Source organism: Pelobates fuscus, chromosome 6 (genome assembly GCF_036172605.1).
Source record: "Pelobates fuscus isolate aPelFus1 chromosome 6, aPelFus1.pri, whole genome shotgun sequence".
NCBI classification, from domain to species: domain Eukaryota; kingdom Metazoa; phylum Chordata; class Amphibia; order Anura; family Pelobatidae; genus Pelobates; species Pelobates fuscus.
This window is the reverse complement of record NC_086322.1, coordinates 212027159-212046320: the sequence shown is the minus strand read 5'-3', so window position 1 is coordinate 212046320 and position 19162 is coordinate 212027159. Positions and strand designations below refer to the sequence as shown.

Genomic DNA, 19162 nt, shown 5'->3' with positions numbered 1-19162 from the left:
CTTGCTTAGTTTGCCACAGTTAGAGGTGCGTCCTCCTTGAGGTGTATGTTTGCAGCAGGGCTGCAGAGCCCGGGGCAGAGATAAGGCTTGTGCTATATAGATAGCCAGATAGGGACAAGAAAAGGTAGGGATATATGAGATTTGATAATGTGCATCAGCTGACAGTTGCTGGAGGTCAAGATAATTCAGGTTTCCTCTGAGTTGAGGAGGGTTAGGCTGAGAATGTTGGGCAAGGAGCTCTCAAGAACAAATGATAAGAGATGGGTATCTGAGAGAAGAAATGGAGCGTTACAGAGATTAGAGACGGTGCATGCATCTGAAAAAATAAGATTCATGCGCGGGAGAATTAGCTCACTGGGATGACCCAAGGGAGGAATCAAGTGAAAGACGTTTTGTCAAGGGTGGGTTTACTGGAAAGGTAAAGTCCCCAAGAATTAGATAAGGAATATTATTTGAAAGAAAGTAGGGAAGCCAGGGATCAAAATGGTCAAGGAAGATAACCTGGGAGATGGTAAATAATGGCAATATTTGCAGAGATTGGTTTTAACGGGGAAATTGAGTGAACTTCAAATGAGGAAAAAGAGAAGAAAGGGGGTGGGTAAAGGTTTAAAGGAGCAGTTGAGTGTAATGAAAATATTAATTTCATATTGATCACAGCTTCTTATGTTACAAAGTTCTCACAATAATTTTCAGGCTCTTTGCAAAGTTCTCAGAATAACTTTAGGGCAATTGTTATTGTGTAGCTTCTTTTGTTGCAAAGTTCTCATAATCTTATGTTGCAAAGTTATCATAACAACTTTCAGGCTCTTTGCAAAGTTCCCATAATAATCTTACAATTATTATTGTGTGATACATGACTCCTGTGTCTTGGGCATCTGGTCAGTGCTTGAAGATAGAGCGACATCATGTTCTCACGAGATGCTATATGTCCATACTCATACTACTGCGCATGACAATTGTTATTAAAGTTCTATAAATGAGGGAAATTCTGGGAGATTTGTGAGCAGACGTGCTGATTAATTTACTCCTGACAAAGGCTTCGCAGCCTGGGGTGTGGACTGGGATGTTGCGTATTACTTGGTGATGTATTCTTCCTTATCTCTTGTAAATATTCTTTAATGATACAATCTATTTTATTCATATTGGTGTGATTCTTCCATCCCAAAAATAAGGAATACATTGGGTGAAAACAGAAATCGTTCCCCGACACTCTTACTGTCAGATTGTCTTGGGCTGTGAGCAAAATGAAGACCACCAAAAGATAATGAGGCAAAGATAGTAGTGTCCGAAGGAGAAAGGCATGTTTCAGTTAAAGCCTGTTCTAATTATGACACTTATGAAAATGTACAACCTATAATCAGGCCAATATATTCAATAATTTTTTCATTATTTTGTGATAAATAGATAGATAGAAAGATAGATAGAAAGATAGATAGATAGATAGATAGATAGATGCTTTGGATTAAGCATCTAAGTCATTTTTTTTTAAATAGTAAGGAACTGCTACTCACAATATGAATCAGTGTACTAATATGGAAAACCTATGTTACATGAGAAAACACCTATTTTAGAATAAACATATATTTTTAGCATGTTCATGTAAACCAGCACATCTAGATCTGTTAAATTGGCATCATTTTGCAGGCCCCTCTTTATTGCTGTATTTTGCTTAGTATGGCAAGATACTGCTGCTGAGAAGTATTTGGAATTTATTGCTGATGACGTGTAAATGATATTTCAGTTGAAGTACTAGTCCAGTAATATAGAAGCAAAATAATGAAGTGTTTCAGTTTCTTGTAATACATTTGTAGTGACAAGCTTTCAGGAGTTCCTAATTGTATCAAGTCTAAAGTATTGATTGAAAAATGTTTAAGACTTTAAAAAGGGTGGAACTCCTGGAAGCTTCTCATAACAGATTTCTGTTAGTCCAATAAAAAAGGTATTACAACAATCTGCAATACTTGATAATTTTGAATTGATGTGTGACTAATAAAGATCCTTTGTGACACAAGCTGTGATTGTTTTGTTTCACAACTGGCAGCTCATACTGCACAAAAATGTGTAGATTTGGAAATCCTGCGCACTCCTGTATATATCCAAAAGGTGTTCGAGTTACCAACTTGTCTATGATTTACCAGACATAATGTCAGTGCTGTTTAAATTAGGCGGACAGCTGTGTCTAACAGTATATTATGGAAAAATCACTATTGTTCATATAGGATTCCTTCAATGATTAATTACTTTATTTCCTCTGGCAACTTATTAAAGCCGGGCGTGGCCTAACTGCAGGAGCGAGCGGCCGCACTAAACGAGAGCTCCGAGCTACAAACGACGAAATCAGGGGGAAAAACTAAAGACGGACCCCCAACTATTCACAAAGACCATCTAAACGCTTCCACCACTATGGGGCGAAAAACAAAGAAAACAATAATGGCAAAACCTACCCCAGGGCTCACAATCGGAGACATGTGGAGGCAGGCACGAGGCCCAAGTGCGTCCAATATGGCGGCGCTCCACGGAGGCTGTTCGGATTTCTCCGACGACCTGTCTGAAGACGAACCTCCACCACCTCCTATGCCGGGACAACCCCCGCAACAGCGCAGACCTGACCCGGACTCGGCTCCGGTAACTACAGCGGTACTAAAACAATTACTCACTGACCTCCAAACAACTCTACAGAAAGACATAACAGCGGTAAGGGGGGACCTGAAGGGCCTGACGACCCGCATGGGCACCCTTGAAAGAGCCTCCTCGACCCACACCAAAGAGATCGGTGAACTTCAGCGGGCGGTGAGGGATCTACAAACACAACAACGTCACCATGAACACCGCATGGCAGAACACGAAGATGCCAGGCGGAGAACCAACCTGAAAATCCGAGGGTTGTTGGACACAATACCTGATGCGGAGCTCCCACAGGTAGTTAACCGACTGCTAGCAACCATTATGACACCCTCACACGCTACAGGCATTAGCCCTGACCGCATCTTCAGAATTACCAAGCCACCAAACGCTCCGGCAAAGATTACCAGGGACTTAATAGTAACTTTTCGCACCTTCCAAGACAAAATGTCAGTCCTTAAAGCCTTAAGGGGTAAACCGTCTCTCCGATTTGAAGGTATGATACTAAGCTTCTTCACTGACCTCTCAACTACCACCCTGGCGTGGCGGCGCTCTTTCCGACCACTTACCTCACTGCTCCGACAACATGACTTTCAATACCGCTGGCGGCCCTCACACACGCTCGCGGTCCGCCAAGGAACGGAATACCACAAAATACAAGACCCTGCCGAAGCGGCGCAATTACTGCAGGCTTTGGGCCTCCCTCCGGACTCCCTTACCCAGATGGGCCAGCATGGTACTGCCTCGCCAACGCACCCCTGGGACCCAGCGAGAACCATCCCATTTGTGCCGCAGGGACTAACACCCGACCCCTATGTTGCGGTCACCACATGAACAGAGACTGGCGAACACACAATCGGTCACACACCGATAAAAGTTATACAGGGGGCAGTTTCAAACCCTGAGGTTACCAGGTTACCCTAGCCCGGCTAGGAACCCTCATCAGATTCTTGTTAAGTTGTCTAATTTTTATTGTGTTTAGGTTATTTGTCCTTTCCGGAATGGGGGACTCTCTTATCTCTGGCACGGAAGCTAGACTCACAGGGACATTTGATGATTGATATTAATGTTCCGTTTACCAGCAATCTACCATAACCTGTATTGTACAGTATTTTATACCAGATAAGAGCGCCAATTCCTGGAGGGTCATGTGAAACAGATTCAGGTACACTTGTACGCCTCACCTACCGTGTGTCCTCCCCCTAAGCAGTTAAAATGCCTATCACCCAGAGGCATGAGCTTCACACAGCACTCAATTGACATACACGAGAGGTATAGTGGCTTGCAGGTCATTATGTCCGCTATTTTTTAGTTTAGAACGGGGCACAGGACTCAATAAGCTAACTCAGTTCATTATCCTGAACCTTCGCACTCAGACTATCCCCCTAGGCTCTCGTACCTTAAAGATGGCACAACTGCTATGGGACTTCACAACTATATAATTCAACACGGGGAGGGAGACTAGTGAAGGGGACAACAGACAAACCACTACTGACACCGCACAAAGAACCACTGATACCGGTTCTCATTTTGTTAACCCCTCAAATACCTATATTATTATCGTACTCAAGCACGTATCTCCCTGCGCATGCCTCCATACGACACAACACCCCTTCCTAAGGGACCTTAGAACCCCAATACACACGAAACCATCCTCACTCAATCACTAATCACCAGCGGAGAATGGTGGACATGATCACCGCTACTATGGTATCACTGATCCCTCCTAGTGTTCTCGACTGCTTGCTGACATACCTTTTTATAGAGTTACGCCTCGGCGTAGACAAACGTATAGTAATTTTAGTTTGGTATAAATTTTTGTATGTTGTAAATTTTCTTGCAGCTGATGCCAGGGACTGAGAATTAAAAGAAGGAAAGGGGACGGAACGCCTCAATCATGCTTGAACCCAGGGGAACTAAATTTGGACAACCCCTACACTTAAAGCACCCTGTCAAGTTTAAACTAACAGGCAGCCAATCACCTCAGCATGTTCGGGGCCTTTGCCCTAGCATACCATCCATAAAATCAGCGAGCCACAGGTGTCCCCGAAACACAGGCCCATACTATGTTCATCCTAGTCGGCCTACGCCGCACGTCCCCAGGGTTAGACTGGACAACCCAGCATGTTTTATTAGCAGTTATCTTATATTTTTATTTTTGTTTTTTGTGTTTAACACATATGCCTAACATTAACCGCCTCATAAGCCTGGCCAGCTCCTCCAACAGATGTGTTGTCCCCCCTTCTGCCCAGATAGTAGACGTAAACGTTATCAATGTGGGAGGTTAGGACATGTAAGCTGAGATATGTAACTACTATGTTCATAAATGTTGTTTACGCTACTTTAACCATAAAATAACAGTGCAGTAGGCTTTGAATCTTTATACAAACCAACACTGTCTATTGTATATTATCGATGTACCTTATTCATGTCATTGACAAATGATGTACTCACTACTGCACTGCCAAAAATAAAGAATTAAAAAAAAAAAAAACTTATTAAAGCCATGGAGCGCTGGGTAGGGAGTAATATTTAATGTACCAATACATAGCATGTAATATCTAAAGGAATGGAAGGTATGAAAGCATGGAGACGGTGGGCTCAATGTATTTGGATTTTACATGGAAAATAAGTGGAACGTATAGTTATGTTATATTTTGTATGATAGGCATATTGTAGGTACATTATTAATGATTGTGTGGAATAATATATAAAGAGACGGAAGTAGAAACATATTCCTCTGAGTTCTGTGCAATGGAACATACGAGGAACGCAAAGAGGAAACAATAAAATCAAGAAGTGGCTCTGGATGTGAAGTACTTCAGGCTTGAGACGCAGTAGGACACAAACTGACCCAGTTGATTAACGTTAAGAATAATTAAAGATGGTATTTATAGGTGAGTAATGAGAACTTAGAGCACTATGTCAGACTTGTGAAATGCATTTTTGGATTTTTCTTTAATAACAGATTTGCACTGATTTGGGATAAAGAGAATTGTAAAGCATTGGTGAATCAATGGATTAAACTTTTACTAATTGGAAATTATGTATCTTTATTCAAGCAAATACGACAGTTCAAAAGGGGTTTAAAGTTGAGCATATTCCCTAATATTAATAAATTATTTATATAATTACTGAATTGTGGAGAATCGGCAATTGAATTGTGTATGTTATAATAGTCAACACAGAAAAATGTCTTCAGTTGACATATTTTTACAACTTATGTTGACATAAATTTTGCTTTTTTGTTTATCAATCAACCACAAACCCCTTTTTATTGAATAAACTCCTTGTGTGTAGACTTTTCTCCTGGATACAGTATATTTTTTTTTATTAGATGTAACACTATTAGTGTTATGTTATCTCTGTGCAACTCTTTTTATTATGCATTTTTATGCATAATATTAATTATGCAAGTTTTTTTTATCAAATCTAAATTGTAATTAACATTAAAAAAAAGTGAGGGGCTCCCTCACCCCCCCCCCACCTCTCTCCCCCCCAGTGTAGAAGACCAAACCATGCAGAAAATAAAATAAGAGTTTTAACGTTTTCACTGAGCATATCAGCAGAGAGGTTATTACTGCCAATCCATGTTGGGTTGGGTTTCTAGAGTCCAGTCTGACTGGGTAGCTGGATTCTGAATACTGAATATTGATGGATTATTAATTGGATTATGACACATGTATAGAAGCAATTAAAAAGGCTGGAACATGATATTTCATTCAATCACAAGATTGGGCTATACCCATTAGGAACTATGTGGTATCTAGTGTTCAAAGTGATATTTTAAGGGTGACAATGCTTCGTACATGGATAGAAGGTTAGGATCATTATGGAATATGAGTAGGCCTGAAGAATTTGATTGATTGCCAGACAGTACCACTATATTAGTGGATCTGAACTCCTAAATTGAGACACAAATTTGGGTCACCATGCTATTCCAGCGGGTCCCTGTAGTTGGAACAGACACATCATATTTATCAATCACAAGGTTACTGCACAGGATATGTTTACTTCAGTTCCACAGCCCTCCCCAGTGCAACATAGACCACTCTGACACTGGGAAGAAACTAATTAGGGGCATGTGGAGCTGATCTTTCATCAAGCTAATGTCATCCAATAAGTGTTCTTCTTATTTGCATGGTATTTGTTTGACTGGAAAAGCACCATGGCTATATTACATTGAAAACACACACGCATATAATGCAACATTCCTACCTGTTGTCTGTAAATGGCTGTAAATGCACCAAAGTAAGCAACACAGGCTGCAGCAATGAAAACATTTCCCATCACATTTGAAATCTCTTCTTCGAAATTAGCGATACTCTCTTGCCAACGGATTTGCTCATCTGCTAAGGCAGAAGTTAATTTCCCAGCACGGTTCAAACGGGCTTGTGTGAGTGCCATTGTTTTAGCTATAACAAAGAGTCATATGGGAAAAGAATTAATAATTGATTTTGAATAAAGCATAATAACGGAATACAGAGAAGCACTCACAGCTGGCTTTGATTTAGGGGTCTCCACCTCCAGCTCCCACAATGTGCAGGAAATAGTACTGAAGCTTTTGGATGATTTTAAAGAGCCTTATTCCAATCACTATAACATGACAAAGCAACAGCTTGATAAACACAGTAAGGGTTGAAACTGCTGCTAGATTGTTTTGTGGTGACTGGAATAAAGACTATCCGAAGTAAAATAGTGATACTGCAACAACAACACTGAAATAATAAGCATCAAAATATAACATTTAAAATTCTACCGTTTTTATATTGGCACTAATATGGCAGAGTTTAGGAATTAATCATTAGAATTGGAGGTATGAATTAAAGGTTGTGAGTTAGTGTTAACAAATAACCCAGAAAGCACATGATGACTGCACCATTCATGTGTTTCTGATTTGAAGTTTGTTATTCTGATAAGCTTTGAGTACAATTTACTTCTTGCTTGGCAACAGATAACTATAGCAGGATTTGACAGGTAAATAACTTAATTGTTCATTGTTAAAAAAAAAAAAATAAGTTGCAGGTACATTTTATAACTGGGTCTTGGAAGATTCATCATGGGTAATTTCATAGAGTAAAAATAGTGGAATGTTATTTTTAAAACCGAGACCAGGGCCGGCGCCACCTGTAAGGCGACCTAGGCAGCCGCCTAGGGCGCAACTTACCAGGGGGCGCCGGATCCCTGTCCCCGCTGCGCCTCCTCATGCTTCGCCACCTGAGCGCTTTAGCAAGCCCCAGGCGGCGCAGCACTGCTGCATGGAGGGCGGCCGGGTTTATGACCGGCAGGAGGGAAGCGCAGAGCGCTCCCTCCTGCCGGTCTCTCCATGTAGCGTGGCCGGGCGGCGCGGGACAGGAACCTTTGTTTCCTGTACCCGGCCGCCGGCGGAATGACAGGAAGTGCTCACTCAGTGAGCATTTCCTGTCATTCCGCCGGCGGCCGGGTACAGGAAACAAAGGTTCCTGTCCCGCGTTCCGCGCCGCCCGGCCACGCTACATGGGCAGGAGGGGAGGGTAAGGACCACTAAGGGGGGGGAGGGGAGGGGAGGGGGTTTAAGGACCACTAAGGGAGGAGGGGGGTATAAGGACCACTAAGGGAGGAGGGGGGGGAGGGGGTTAAGGACCACTAAGGGAGGAGGGGGGGTATAAGGACCACTAAGGGAGGAGGGGGGGGGGTATAAGGACCACTAAGGGAGGGGGGGTATAAGGACCACTAGGGGAGGGGGGATAAGGACCACTAGGGGAGGGAGGGAGGGGGGATAAGGACCACTATGGGAGGTTGGGGGGGATAAGGACCACTAAGGGAGGGGGGATAAGGACCACTAGGGGAGGGGGGATAAGGACCACTAAGGGGTGGAAGGACCACCAAAGTGTCACGTCTAAACATTTGTTATGAAGGAACACAACTGCAGATTTCTTATAGTTTGAATATTTATTATAAAAAGTAAAAGGTATTGACTTTAATTCCAATTTACAGGTACTGTAGCTTTAAGTAATAAACGATAACTGAAGTCCACAATTATAGGCACTGTAGCTTTAAGTAGTAAACGATAACTGAAGTCCACAATTATAGGCACTGTAGCTTTAAGTAGTAAACGATAACTGAATCAGAAAGAGTCCTTTAGTAGTATTAATTAATTAGGTGATAAGAAGTTACAATAGCTGTTCCATAAACTGAAGTAAGACAGATGCAGCTAACTGAGACAAGTATGAGTTGAAGTTAGCTGTAACGGGTTTGTTTTAACGAAGGACTTTGGAGACAGGAAATAACAGCTTTGAGATGCAACGCTTATCACAGAGGTTTTACTTAGCTTCCGGCACATAGAACACTGGTTCCCGAGATCTCCTCAGAGGCGGTTTATCCTGAATGGTGAGAGTTCAGCTTTAGTCGTGGATGAGGAAAGGCGAAGGGAACTTGAAGTCTTCCAGTCCGGTCTGGTAACAGAGGCTTTCACAACGATGTTGCAGCCGGTTCGTGAGTACGGAACGTAGTTCATTAATCCAGCGTCGATCAGCTTGTGCGGTCAGATTAAATAGGGAGACCGTGTCATAAAGAGGTGTGGTTAAGCTCCGTGGAACCAGGAAGTAAGATGATATCATAATTAAGGCATGACAGTATCCCCTCCTTAATGAGCAACCTCTGGGTGCTATTGACTTGGCTTAGAAGGGTAACGCTTGTGAAATTTGGCAATCAATTTGTCAGCATGAACGACAGAGGAGTTTTCCCATGTATCTTCATCAATACCATATCCTTTCCATCTGATGAGGTATTGTAAGGAGCCACGATGGATCCTTGAATCCAGTATACTTTGAATTTCGTATTCTTCTTCACCCTGGACCAATATGGGATCAGGAGAAGTAGTGACATTTCTTTGGAAAGGGTCAGGATGATGAGGCTTCAACAAGGACACATGAAAAACAGGATGTAGCTTTAAAGTTGGTGGAAGTTTCAATTTAACAACATTACGGTTGATAACCGATATTATTGGAAAAGGACCAAGAAAAAGAGAACTTAACTTCTTTGATGGACGATTTGTAGAGATGTTCTTTGAGGAAAGCCAGACAAGATCACCGATTTTATAAGAAGGTGAAGGTTGTCTTTTTGTATCAAAAAACTTATTTTGATTGGAGGAGGCCAATTCTAGATTCTCATGCAATTTCTTGAATAAAGAGGACATATGAGAGATTTGATTCGAATCGGAGAGATTAGATGAAGAAACAGTCTGAGCAGGAAATGAGGAAGGATGAAATCCATAATTGGATAGAAATGGAGTCATTTTACTGCTGGTATGAAAAGAGTTATTATATGCGAATTCTGCCATAGGTAACCAAGTTATCCAATCGTCTTGTAAGTGAGAGCAATAACATCGTAGATATTGTTCTAAGCATTGGTTGACTCTTTCAGTTTGTCCATCTGTTTGAGGATGATATGCAGATGATAGTTTACGTTGGATATGAAGAGTGGCACATAATGCATTCCAAAATTTGGAGGTAAATTGAGTTCCTCGGTCTGAAATGATTTCGTCTGGCAGTCCGTGAAGTTTAACTATGTTATCAAGAAATATTTTCGAAAGTTCAGAGGATGAGGGTAACTTATTTAACCCCTTAAGGACCAAACTTCTGGAATAAAAGGGAATCATGACGTGTCAGGCAAGTCATGTGTCCTTAAGGGGTTAAAGGAATGAAATGAGACATTTTCGTGAAGCGGTCTACTACCACTAAAATGGTGGTATGATGATGAGAAGGAGGTAATTCTACCAGAAAATCCATAGAAATGGATTGCCAAGGTCGTTCAGGAATTGGTAAATTCAATAATTGACCAAATGGTTGATGATGGACATGTTTTGATCTTTGGCATACAGAACAAGATTTGACATAAGATTCAATAGTTTGGTCTTGACAAGGCCACCAATAGTATCTTTTAGACAATTCAAGGGTCTTTTTTATACCTGGATGACCTGCCAGAGGAGAATCATGAATAAATTCGAGTACTTTAATTCTGAAAGAGGGAGGTACGTAAATCCGGTCTTTGAAATAGTAGAGACCGTTTTTCTTGGATAATTTAATTGATTTAGGAAGTTCGAGAGCATCTTCACTGAGATCTTTAATGTCATCAATAAGAGAAGATAAGATTCCAATGACTTTAGGCGAAGGAGGTTCAATTTTAGTGTCTTTATGGATCCTGGAAAGGGCATCAGCCTTTTTGTTTCTAGACCCAGGTCTAAAGACGATTTGGAAGTTGAACCGGGAAAAAAAGAGATTCCATCTTACTTGTCGAGCAGACAGTGTTTTATTGGAGTGAAGATATTCGAGATTTTTATGGTCAGTATAAATGATTAAAGAGTTCTGAGCGCCTTCAAGAAGGTGTCTCCAGGTTTCTAAAGCCACTTTGATACTTAATCATTCTTTTTCTCCTGTAGGATAATTCTTTTCGGCAGGAGATAATGATCGTGAAAAGAAGGCGACAGGATGAAGAGGTTCTTGAGGAGTTTTGTGTTGAGAAAGGACAGCTCCAATTGCAATTTCCGAAGCATCCGTTTCAAGGACATAAAGATATGAAGGATTTGGAAGTTGAAGAATAGGAGCTGTTGTAAACTTTCTCTTTAATTCAGTGAAGGCAGTTTGAGCCTTCTCGTTCCAATTGAAGGGATGTTTTTTACTGTTAAGTTGATTGAGTGGGTGAGCTATCTCAGAGTAGTTTTTAATAAATTTTCTGTAGAAGTTGGCGAACCCTAGAAATCGCTGTAATTCTTTTACTGTAGAGGGAACAGGCCAGTTGATGATACAATCGACTTTTGAATTATCCATACCTATTGAATGAGGGGAGATGACATAACCTAAGAAGGTTATTTCTTTGACGTGAAAAATACATTTTTCGGGTTTAGCGAATAATTTGTGAGTTCTGAGTCTTGATAACACCCATCTGACATGTTTTCTATGTTCCTCAGGAGTGTTGGAGTATATGAGAATATCATCTAAATAAATGATGACACAGACGTCCAATAGGTCTCTAAAGATATCATTTATGAAATGTTGAAAAGTTGCAGGGGCGTTGCAGAGGCCAAAAGGCATCACCAGATATTCGAAGAGGCCATATCTTGTTCGGAAAGCAGTTTTCCATTCATCATTAGCTTTTATCCTGATGAGATTATATGCCCCGCGAAGGTCAAGCTTAGTGTAGATGGTAGCAGTTTTCAATCGTTCAACCAGTTCATTGATGAGGGGAAGAGGATAACGATTTTTAACTGTTATTTTGTTTAAGGCTCTGTAATCAATGATAGGACGTATAGTCTGGTCTTTGTTTCTTACAAAAAACATACTTGAGGCAGCAGGTGAACTAGAGGGTCTAATGAACCCTTTCCGTAGGTTTTCATCTAGATATTCTTTGAGAATTTGTAATTCAGCCTCAGAGAGAGGGTAGATGTGCCCAAAAGGTACTGGGGCACCAGGTATGAGGTCTATAGGACAATCGTAGGAACGATGAGGTGGGAGCGTTTCAGCTTCTTTTTTACTGAAGACATCTGAAAAGTCTGAATAACAAGAAGGTATGGTTGGTTCTTTGGAGATTTGAAGAATAGGAATTTGCTGTAAACATGTTTCTTTACAATAATGTGAGTTAAAGGTGAGAGAGAAAGGAGACCAAGAAATTTGAGGGTTGTGGTTCCTTAACCAGTTGATCCCTATTATAACGGGATAGAGAGGTGATGGAATAACATCAAATACTAGAAATTCAGTATGAATATGATTGGTGGTTACCTTTAGAGGGATGGTTTCATGAAGAATCGGTCCCGAGGAGATAAAGGAGCCGTCAATCACTTTAATAGGAACAGAAATGGTTTTTCGAACACAAGGAATTTTATTCTTTGTTATAAAGGTTGAATCGATGAATACCCCATTTGCACCTGAATCGATGATAGCTTCAGTAACAATTCTCACCTTATCCCACTGTATTACAAGGGATATAGGTGTGAACGGAGTGGTCGGTGTTGAGGGGAGTGCACTGAAGATCGCAGAGGTATAGGCTTGTCTACCGGCCTTTGTCCGTTTTAATAAGGGACAATCAGAAACCAGATGATCTTGAGAGGCACAATACATGCATAGGTTTAATTGACGTCTTCGGTTCTTCTCTGCAGGAGTGAGAGGACTTCTTATTACCCCTATTTCCATAGGTTCACTTGGTAAGGAAGTCTTTTCTGGAGCTTTTGAGGGAGTAAAAGGTTTTCGGTCTTTAGAATGAAAAAGGGCTTTTTCTGCCTTTCTTTCTCTTAATCTTCTGTCAATGCTGATTGATAAGTGAATTAGAGCGTTCAAAGTAGTAGGGAGTTCTGTTCTAGACAGTTCATCTTTTACAGCTTCAGATAAACCAATTCGAAATTGGTTGCGCAATGTGATGTCGTTCCATTGCGTTTCTACAGCCCATCTTTTAAATTCAGCAATGTAATCTTCAACGGGTCTATTTCTTTGCTGTAGAGTTCTGATTGTTAAATCAGCTGTAGCTTGTTTGTTAGGATCTTCATAGAGAAGAGACATGGCTTCAAAAAATTCATCCAGTGAGTCTAAGATGGGGGTCATCGTTTTCCAGAAAGGAATGGGCCCATGACATAGGTTCACCTCTTAGAAAGGAAATAACCGAACAAACTTTAGTTCTTTCTGTAGGATAAGATCGAGGTTTCAAAGCAATTAATAATTTGCAGGTGTTGAGGAACTCCCTGTATTTTGAACGATCTCCAGAGAACTTTTCAGGGTTACATACAGCAGGATCACTAGCCGAGTGCAGAATAGTATGAGGAGTATGAGTTTGTAGATCTCTGACATAAGTGAGAATTCTTTCGTTAGTAACTTGCAGGTCTTGCACATCTTGGGCTAGTGTATCAACTCTTTGATTCAGCGTAGTTATAGTAGAATCGAAATCTGCTGGATCCATTACAATGGCTGGATTAATCTGTCACGTCTAAACATTTGTTATGAAGGAACACAACTGCAGATTTCTTATAGTTTGAATATTTATTATAAAAAGTAAAAGGTATTGACTTTAATTCCAATTTACAGGTACTGTAGCTTTAAGTAATAAACGATAACTGAAGTCCACAATTATAGGCACTGTAGCTTTAAGTAGTAAACGATAACTGAAGTCCACAATTATAGGCACTGTAGCTTTAAGTAGTAAACGATAACTGAATCAGAAAGAGTCCTTTAGTAGTATTAATTAATTAGGTGATAAGAAGTTACAATAGCTGTTCCATAGACTTAAACTGAAGTAAGACAGATGCAGCTAACTGAGACAAGTATGAGTTGAAGTTAGCTGTAACGGGTTTGTTTTAATGAAGGACTTTGGAGACAGGAAATAACAGCTTTGAGATGCAACGCTTATCACAGAGGTTTTACTTAGCTTCCGGCACATAGAACACTGGTTCCCGAGATCTCCTCAGAGGCGGTTTATCCTGAATGGTGAGAGTTCAGCTTTAGTCGTGGATGAGGAAAGGCGAAGGGAACTTGAAGTCTTCCAGTCCGGTCTGGTAACAGAGGCTTTCACAACGATGTTGCAGCCGGTTCGTGAGTACGGAACGTAGTTCATTAATCCAGCGTCGATCAGCTGGTGCGGTCAGATTAAATAGGGAGACCGTGTCATAAAGAGGTGTGGTTAAGCTCCGTGGAACCAGGAAGTAAGAGGATATCATAATTAAGGCATGACACAAAGGGGGGTAAGGAGGGAGGACTACTAAGGAGAGGGGAGGAGGGTGATTACCACTAAGGGGGTGGGGGGAGTAGGGGAAGGTCTACTAAGGGGTTTGGGAGAGGGAGGACCACTAAGGGGTTTGGGAGAGGGAGGACCACTAAGGGGGGAGGGGGGAGTGAGAAGACCACCAAGGGGGACTGCAGAGGGACAGGGGGCCAAGGGAGAGCACTAAGTGACAGAAGGGGAGAACACGGAGGGACAGAAGGGAAGGGGAAATCAATAATTGAGGGGAGAGCACTATGAATTTTTTTTTTAAAAAGAAAGCTGTTCCCATCTCAGTCCCTATCCTACCCCACAAACCCTCTCTTTTACACTACACACATACACAATGCATCCCCCCCCACACACACAGAAACATACAATGCATTCCTACTCACACACAGACACACCCGAAACACACAATTCATCCCTTACGTTCTCTTACATAATTAATGCACCCCTTACAGACACACACTGCATTCAATTACATACACAGAAACAAACCTTGCACCCCTTACACACACACACAGAAACATACAATGCATTCCTTACACGCAAACACACACTACATCCCCTATAAACACACCACATCCCTTACACAAATTGCACACATAAAACATCCCCAACTCATGGATGGGCCATGTAGGTGTATTTATGGGTGGGCATTGTAGGCGTATGCCCCCTGGGGGCCCAGACCTTGAGCTGTGTAAGGGGCCCTAAAAAATGGAGCTGCTTCCTGTTCGTTAATTGTTGTGAGCACTGTTAAAAACAGTCTCCAGAGAGCCTCTTCTACACCAGACCTGTGGAGCCAGACTGAGCCCATCATCAGCCTCTTGTCCTCATCTGGTGGTAAGTAGGCAATCCAATATATTATTAGTGGCACTAATCTCTAATTTACCTCACATTAAATGGATACTATAGTCACCAGAAGCACTACAGCATAATGTAGTGGTTCTGGTGTCTATAGCCTGTGCCTGTAGGCTTTTTAATGTAAACACACTGTCTTTTCAGATAAGACTTTGTGAAGACTGGCGTTGGCCCATATGGCAGAGCATATGGGCGGGGCATTATGATGTCACATGTTGGGCTGGACATATGGGGGGGCGGCAAAAAATGTTTTGCCTAGGGCGGCAAAAATCCTTGCACCGGCCCTGACCGAGACAACTGTTTATCGGGAAGATAATTTCAAGAAATTCCCAGATCACTTGGCCGGCACGTTCGCCCTAACCTTTCAGCTCCCGATTACTTCCTGTGGCGATGTCTGAAGGAATGGGTGTATGTGAACAAACTGCATACCCATGAGCAGCTTGAGGAGAATATCTGCAGAAGTTCGAGCGCTAACTATTTTTATTAACAGTGCCATTAAAAGTGTCCAACTTTGCAAGGCGGCAGATGGAACTCATTCAAAAGTTGTCATATTTTGTACCCAATCAAACAAATCTCCATACCCTAATCATTCATTGTATGTAATATCACTGAAATTGATTCATTCATAAAAAAATAAAATAATTGATACCTCAAACCCTTCTCTGAATTTATTATAGAAATATATACATACAAACTACTTTTAGTATATATATCCTTGCTAAGCTTTATGAGGGCAGCTAAGTTTAGTTATCTTGGTCAGAATCACTATCTAAGAAGACCATGCTCAAGAACTGAAACTGGCCCAGAGTGCCTTTTTGAGATGTCCTGAGCTTGCTCATGATTTCTGGATTCATGAACTCACACTAGCTTTTAATTACTAGTACGGTTCTGATAAATTGACTTAAAGAAGCTTTGTCACTTTTGAACTTTGTATAAAGATATAAGACAGATGAGACAAAATAGGGACTTTATCTCAAGCAACTGCCAATCATTGTCAAACTTTGTCAAAAAAGAAGATTCCACTGCCATTTGCCATCAGTCATCCTTGGCAACAGGTATCATCTTGTACAATGTGGCCCCTTACTGCATATATGTGGGATTATCTTGTGGGATGCTCCATATATCCCATTTTGTACTCCCACATGTGCAGCAGTACAAGATGGAACAATAGTTACGATGGCTCCTGGCAGATGAAGTCAGCAGAAACAGAAGAATTATGGTTTAAATGAAACAGTGATGCCAAGGAAGGACAGCTTAAATTAAAGGAACACTATAGGGTCAGGAACACAAATGTGTTAAAACCACTATTTTGCCCCTCAACCCTCCTATGCCCACCTTAAAAATAGTAAAAACTCACATTATTTCCAGCACTTAATCCACTTCCCATAGAAAAGCATTAGATTGGCTGAGATCTTTAACTCTGATAATCTCAGCCAAGAAGGTGGTGTGGGGTCGGAACCAAACACCGCCTTGGCCAATCAGCATCTCTTCATAGAGATGCATTGAATCAATTCATCTCTATGGGGAAAGTTCAAGGTCTCCATGTCGAGCATGGAGACACTGAGTGTCAGTGCTGCACTGTGGCCACTAGCCAAACGCTGAGAACAGGAATTTACTAATATGTATACAAAATACACACAAAGGTTATACAACAAATATAATCTAATATTCCAATTGATATAATTAATAAAATGATAGTTTTGCTCTATGCAGAAAAGACCAGAGAGAAAATAGTATGTAATCAGAAAGAAATTTCAAGACATTTGTTGTACCTTTTAAAATAATATTGGCTTCTGAGTGAACTACTCTGTATCTTATTTGATTAACTTTAAGCATCAGTCTAAGTACTGAGTACAAGTCTTTGTAGTGGTTATGGTGCTGTGAGGCTGCAAGCACTGTGCCCTGATTCTGGGCAAAAAAGATTTTTGAGCTAAATGATCTGAGCTACTAGCAGCCAGATCCCTGTAATGACTCCTTAAATTTGAAAATATTGTTTTTCAATACATCTTCTGAAGGAATGTGAGAAAGTAACATTAAAGCAACCCTACCAGATAGCATAAATCAATATTTCCAAAAATAACTTTTTTGGATTGAAAAATAAAGTCCTTTTTGACACATTCAAAAATTAAGACCTTGTTTTTAAGAAATGTGAGTATTGTTACCTAGGCTTTCTTTTTCTCCAAGGCTCGTGTCGTATTGATCTTGCAGCTCTCTAATTTGTTCCTCTACGTCCTTTAGCTTTTTTTGCTTTTGTTGAAGTGTAGCCATCGTGGCATCTAGTTCAGCCTGCAGACAAAAAACAAACAGTAAATGTCAATTGCATTTCATAAAGGCCAGGATTCCTGTTACAAGGCGAAAATAACCTTGATTGCCATATAAAGTATAAAGAACAGTATGTCTATAGTGAACATCCATTTACATAAGGGGTATCTAAGTTGCATTCAAAAGGTGTTTTGCGTTATAAAAAAAATATCAACATTCAATGAAAGGTGCTAAAACAAACATGAAGAAAAACACAACAGGATATGGGACATCACTAAACTTGCAAAACTGCAAATAGTAACATATCTACAAGAGTATTCACTTAAGAGGACACTTTTAGCAACATAACAACTGCAGCTCATTGTAGCGGTTATGGAGCTCTGAATGCTCTCTCCTAGTCATTCACTCAAACCATTTTTGAGATGTTAGACAATAAGAGAGCTCTCAGGAACTAAAATACCCTCACGTGCCAATTAAAAAATTCAGAAGTGAATTTTCAACCAAGCTAAGTCACCCGCAAGTGAGGTTTAAGCACATTCTTTTGTCTAACCACTTGAACATATCAGATAGTACTCAACACATCTTTGCCCTCCAACCACTACAATGGCTGGAAGTGGTTAGGGTGCTTACAGCAATTCTTTATTCTTTTTCTTCTACAAATCCATAAAAAGGCACATCATTCGTTCTTGCTGGGAAGCAACTCTTCCTTGTTAATATACTGAATCAAAGCAATGTTTGAAGTTTATTTGAGATTTTGTCAGGTAAAACACAGTTGCATTTATGTTTGGAAGTCTAAGAGTTGGACATCTAAGCACTGAGGTTTTACTTAATATCTTGACATATGCAATGTTTCTTATGTATTGAAACCCAAAAGTAGTACCTGTGCTGCTGCAAGTTTTTTTTTTTTTGGTTCCACATCTTTTACCACTCTTGAATACAAGTCCATGGCTCGCACCCACATACACATGGAACGACATGCCTTAGAGACCTTCTCAACCTTCTCTGGCACAAATTCTGGATTTGCTATGTATTTCTGTAGTTTCATCAATATCTGAGGCTTTATATTTTCTTTGTCATATTCTAAAAGCCGTTTGAGGAAATTTGAATCTCCAAGTAGTTGTTTTGCTGATGACCAGTCAGGCCTGAAAAGTGAAGCATGATTATTTTGAAATATGTTCTTGTTTGTTCTACTATATAAGCACATATGCTATTCCTACAGACAGACTGTAGCCAAATTTAGCCTTCTATGAAATTAAGAAATTAAATTTACTGTTGTGTATAATATACATATCCCAAGGCAAAACTTAAAACAATTTTACCCAGAATACCATGCTTCACATGCAAATAAGCACAGATGGCTGAAGCTGCACTGTTCATTGTTGGATGTCCAATATATATTTTAAAACAGTGCATCTTTGCATGGCATTCGAGGATAATTGTAGAAATACAATATTTAAGATATGTACATAATGTACAATAGTACATTTCAGAATAATCTGAAGTTACTTTTTTATCTCACCACAATTCTCATAAGTAACATATACAAATATATATAATCCACATTCTAGTCTTTTTTTAATCAAGAATTGGCAGTCCCAGATTTGGCAATTATTAAACTAAATTCTCATTTATAAAATAAAATTGTCATGTATTCAGCAGACTATATAGATAGCGCAGACCCTGCTAAGTTCTTTGT

General features: G+C 40.5%; 1 protein-coding gene across 1 annotated transcript in view; it reads right to left on the bottom strand.

The window, feature by feature from the left end:
* DNAH6 (dynein axonemal heavy chain 6) overlaps positions 1 to 19162 on the bottom strand; it is a 257043-nt gene that overhangs the window by 84449 nt on the left and 153432 nt on the right. The window contains exons 52-54 of the mRNA XM_063458711.1: positions 18347 to 18608; positions 17367 to 17490; positions 6841 to 7037 (exon numbers count right to left, since the gene is read on the bottom strand). Of these exons, the coding sequence (XP_063314781.1) occupies positions 6841 to 7037; positions 17367 to 17490; positions 18347 to 18608 (583 nt within the window). The remainder of the gene's footprint in view (positions 1 to 6840; positions 7038 to 17366; positions 17491 to 18346; positions 18609 to 19162) is intronic.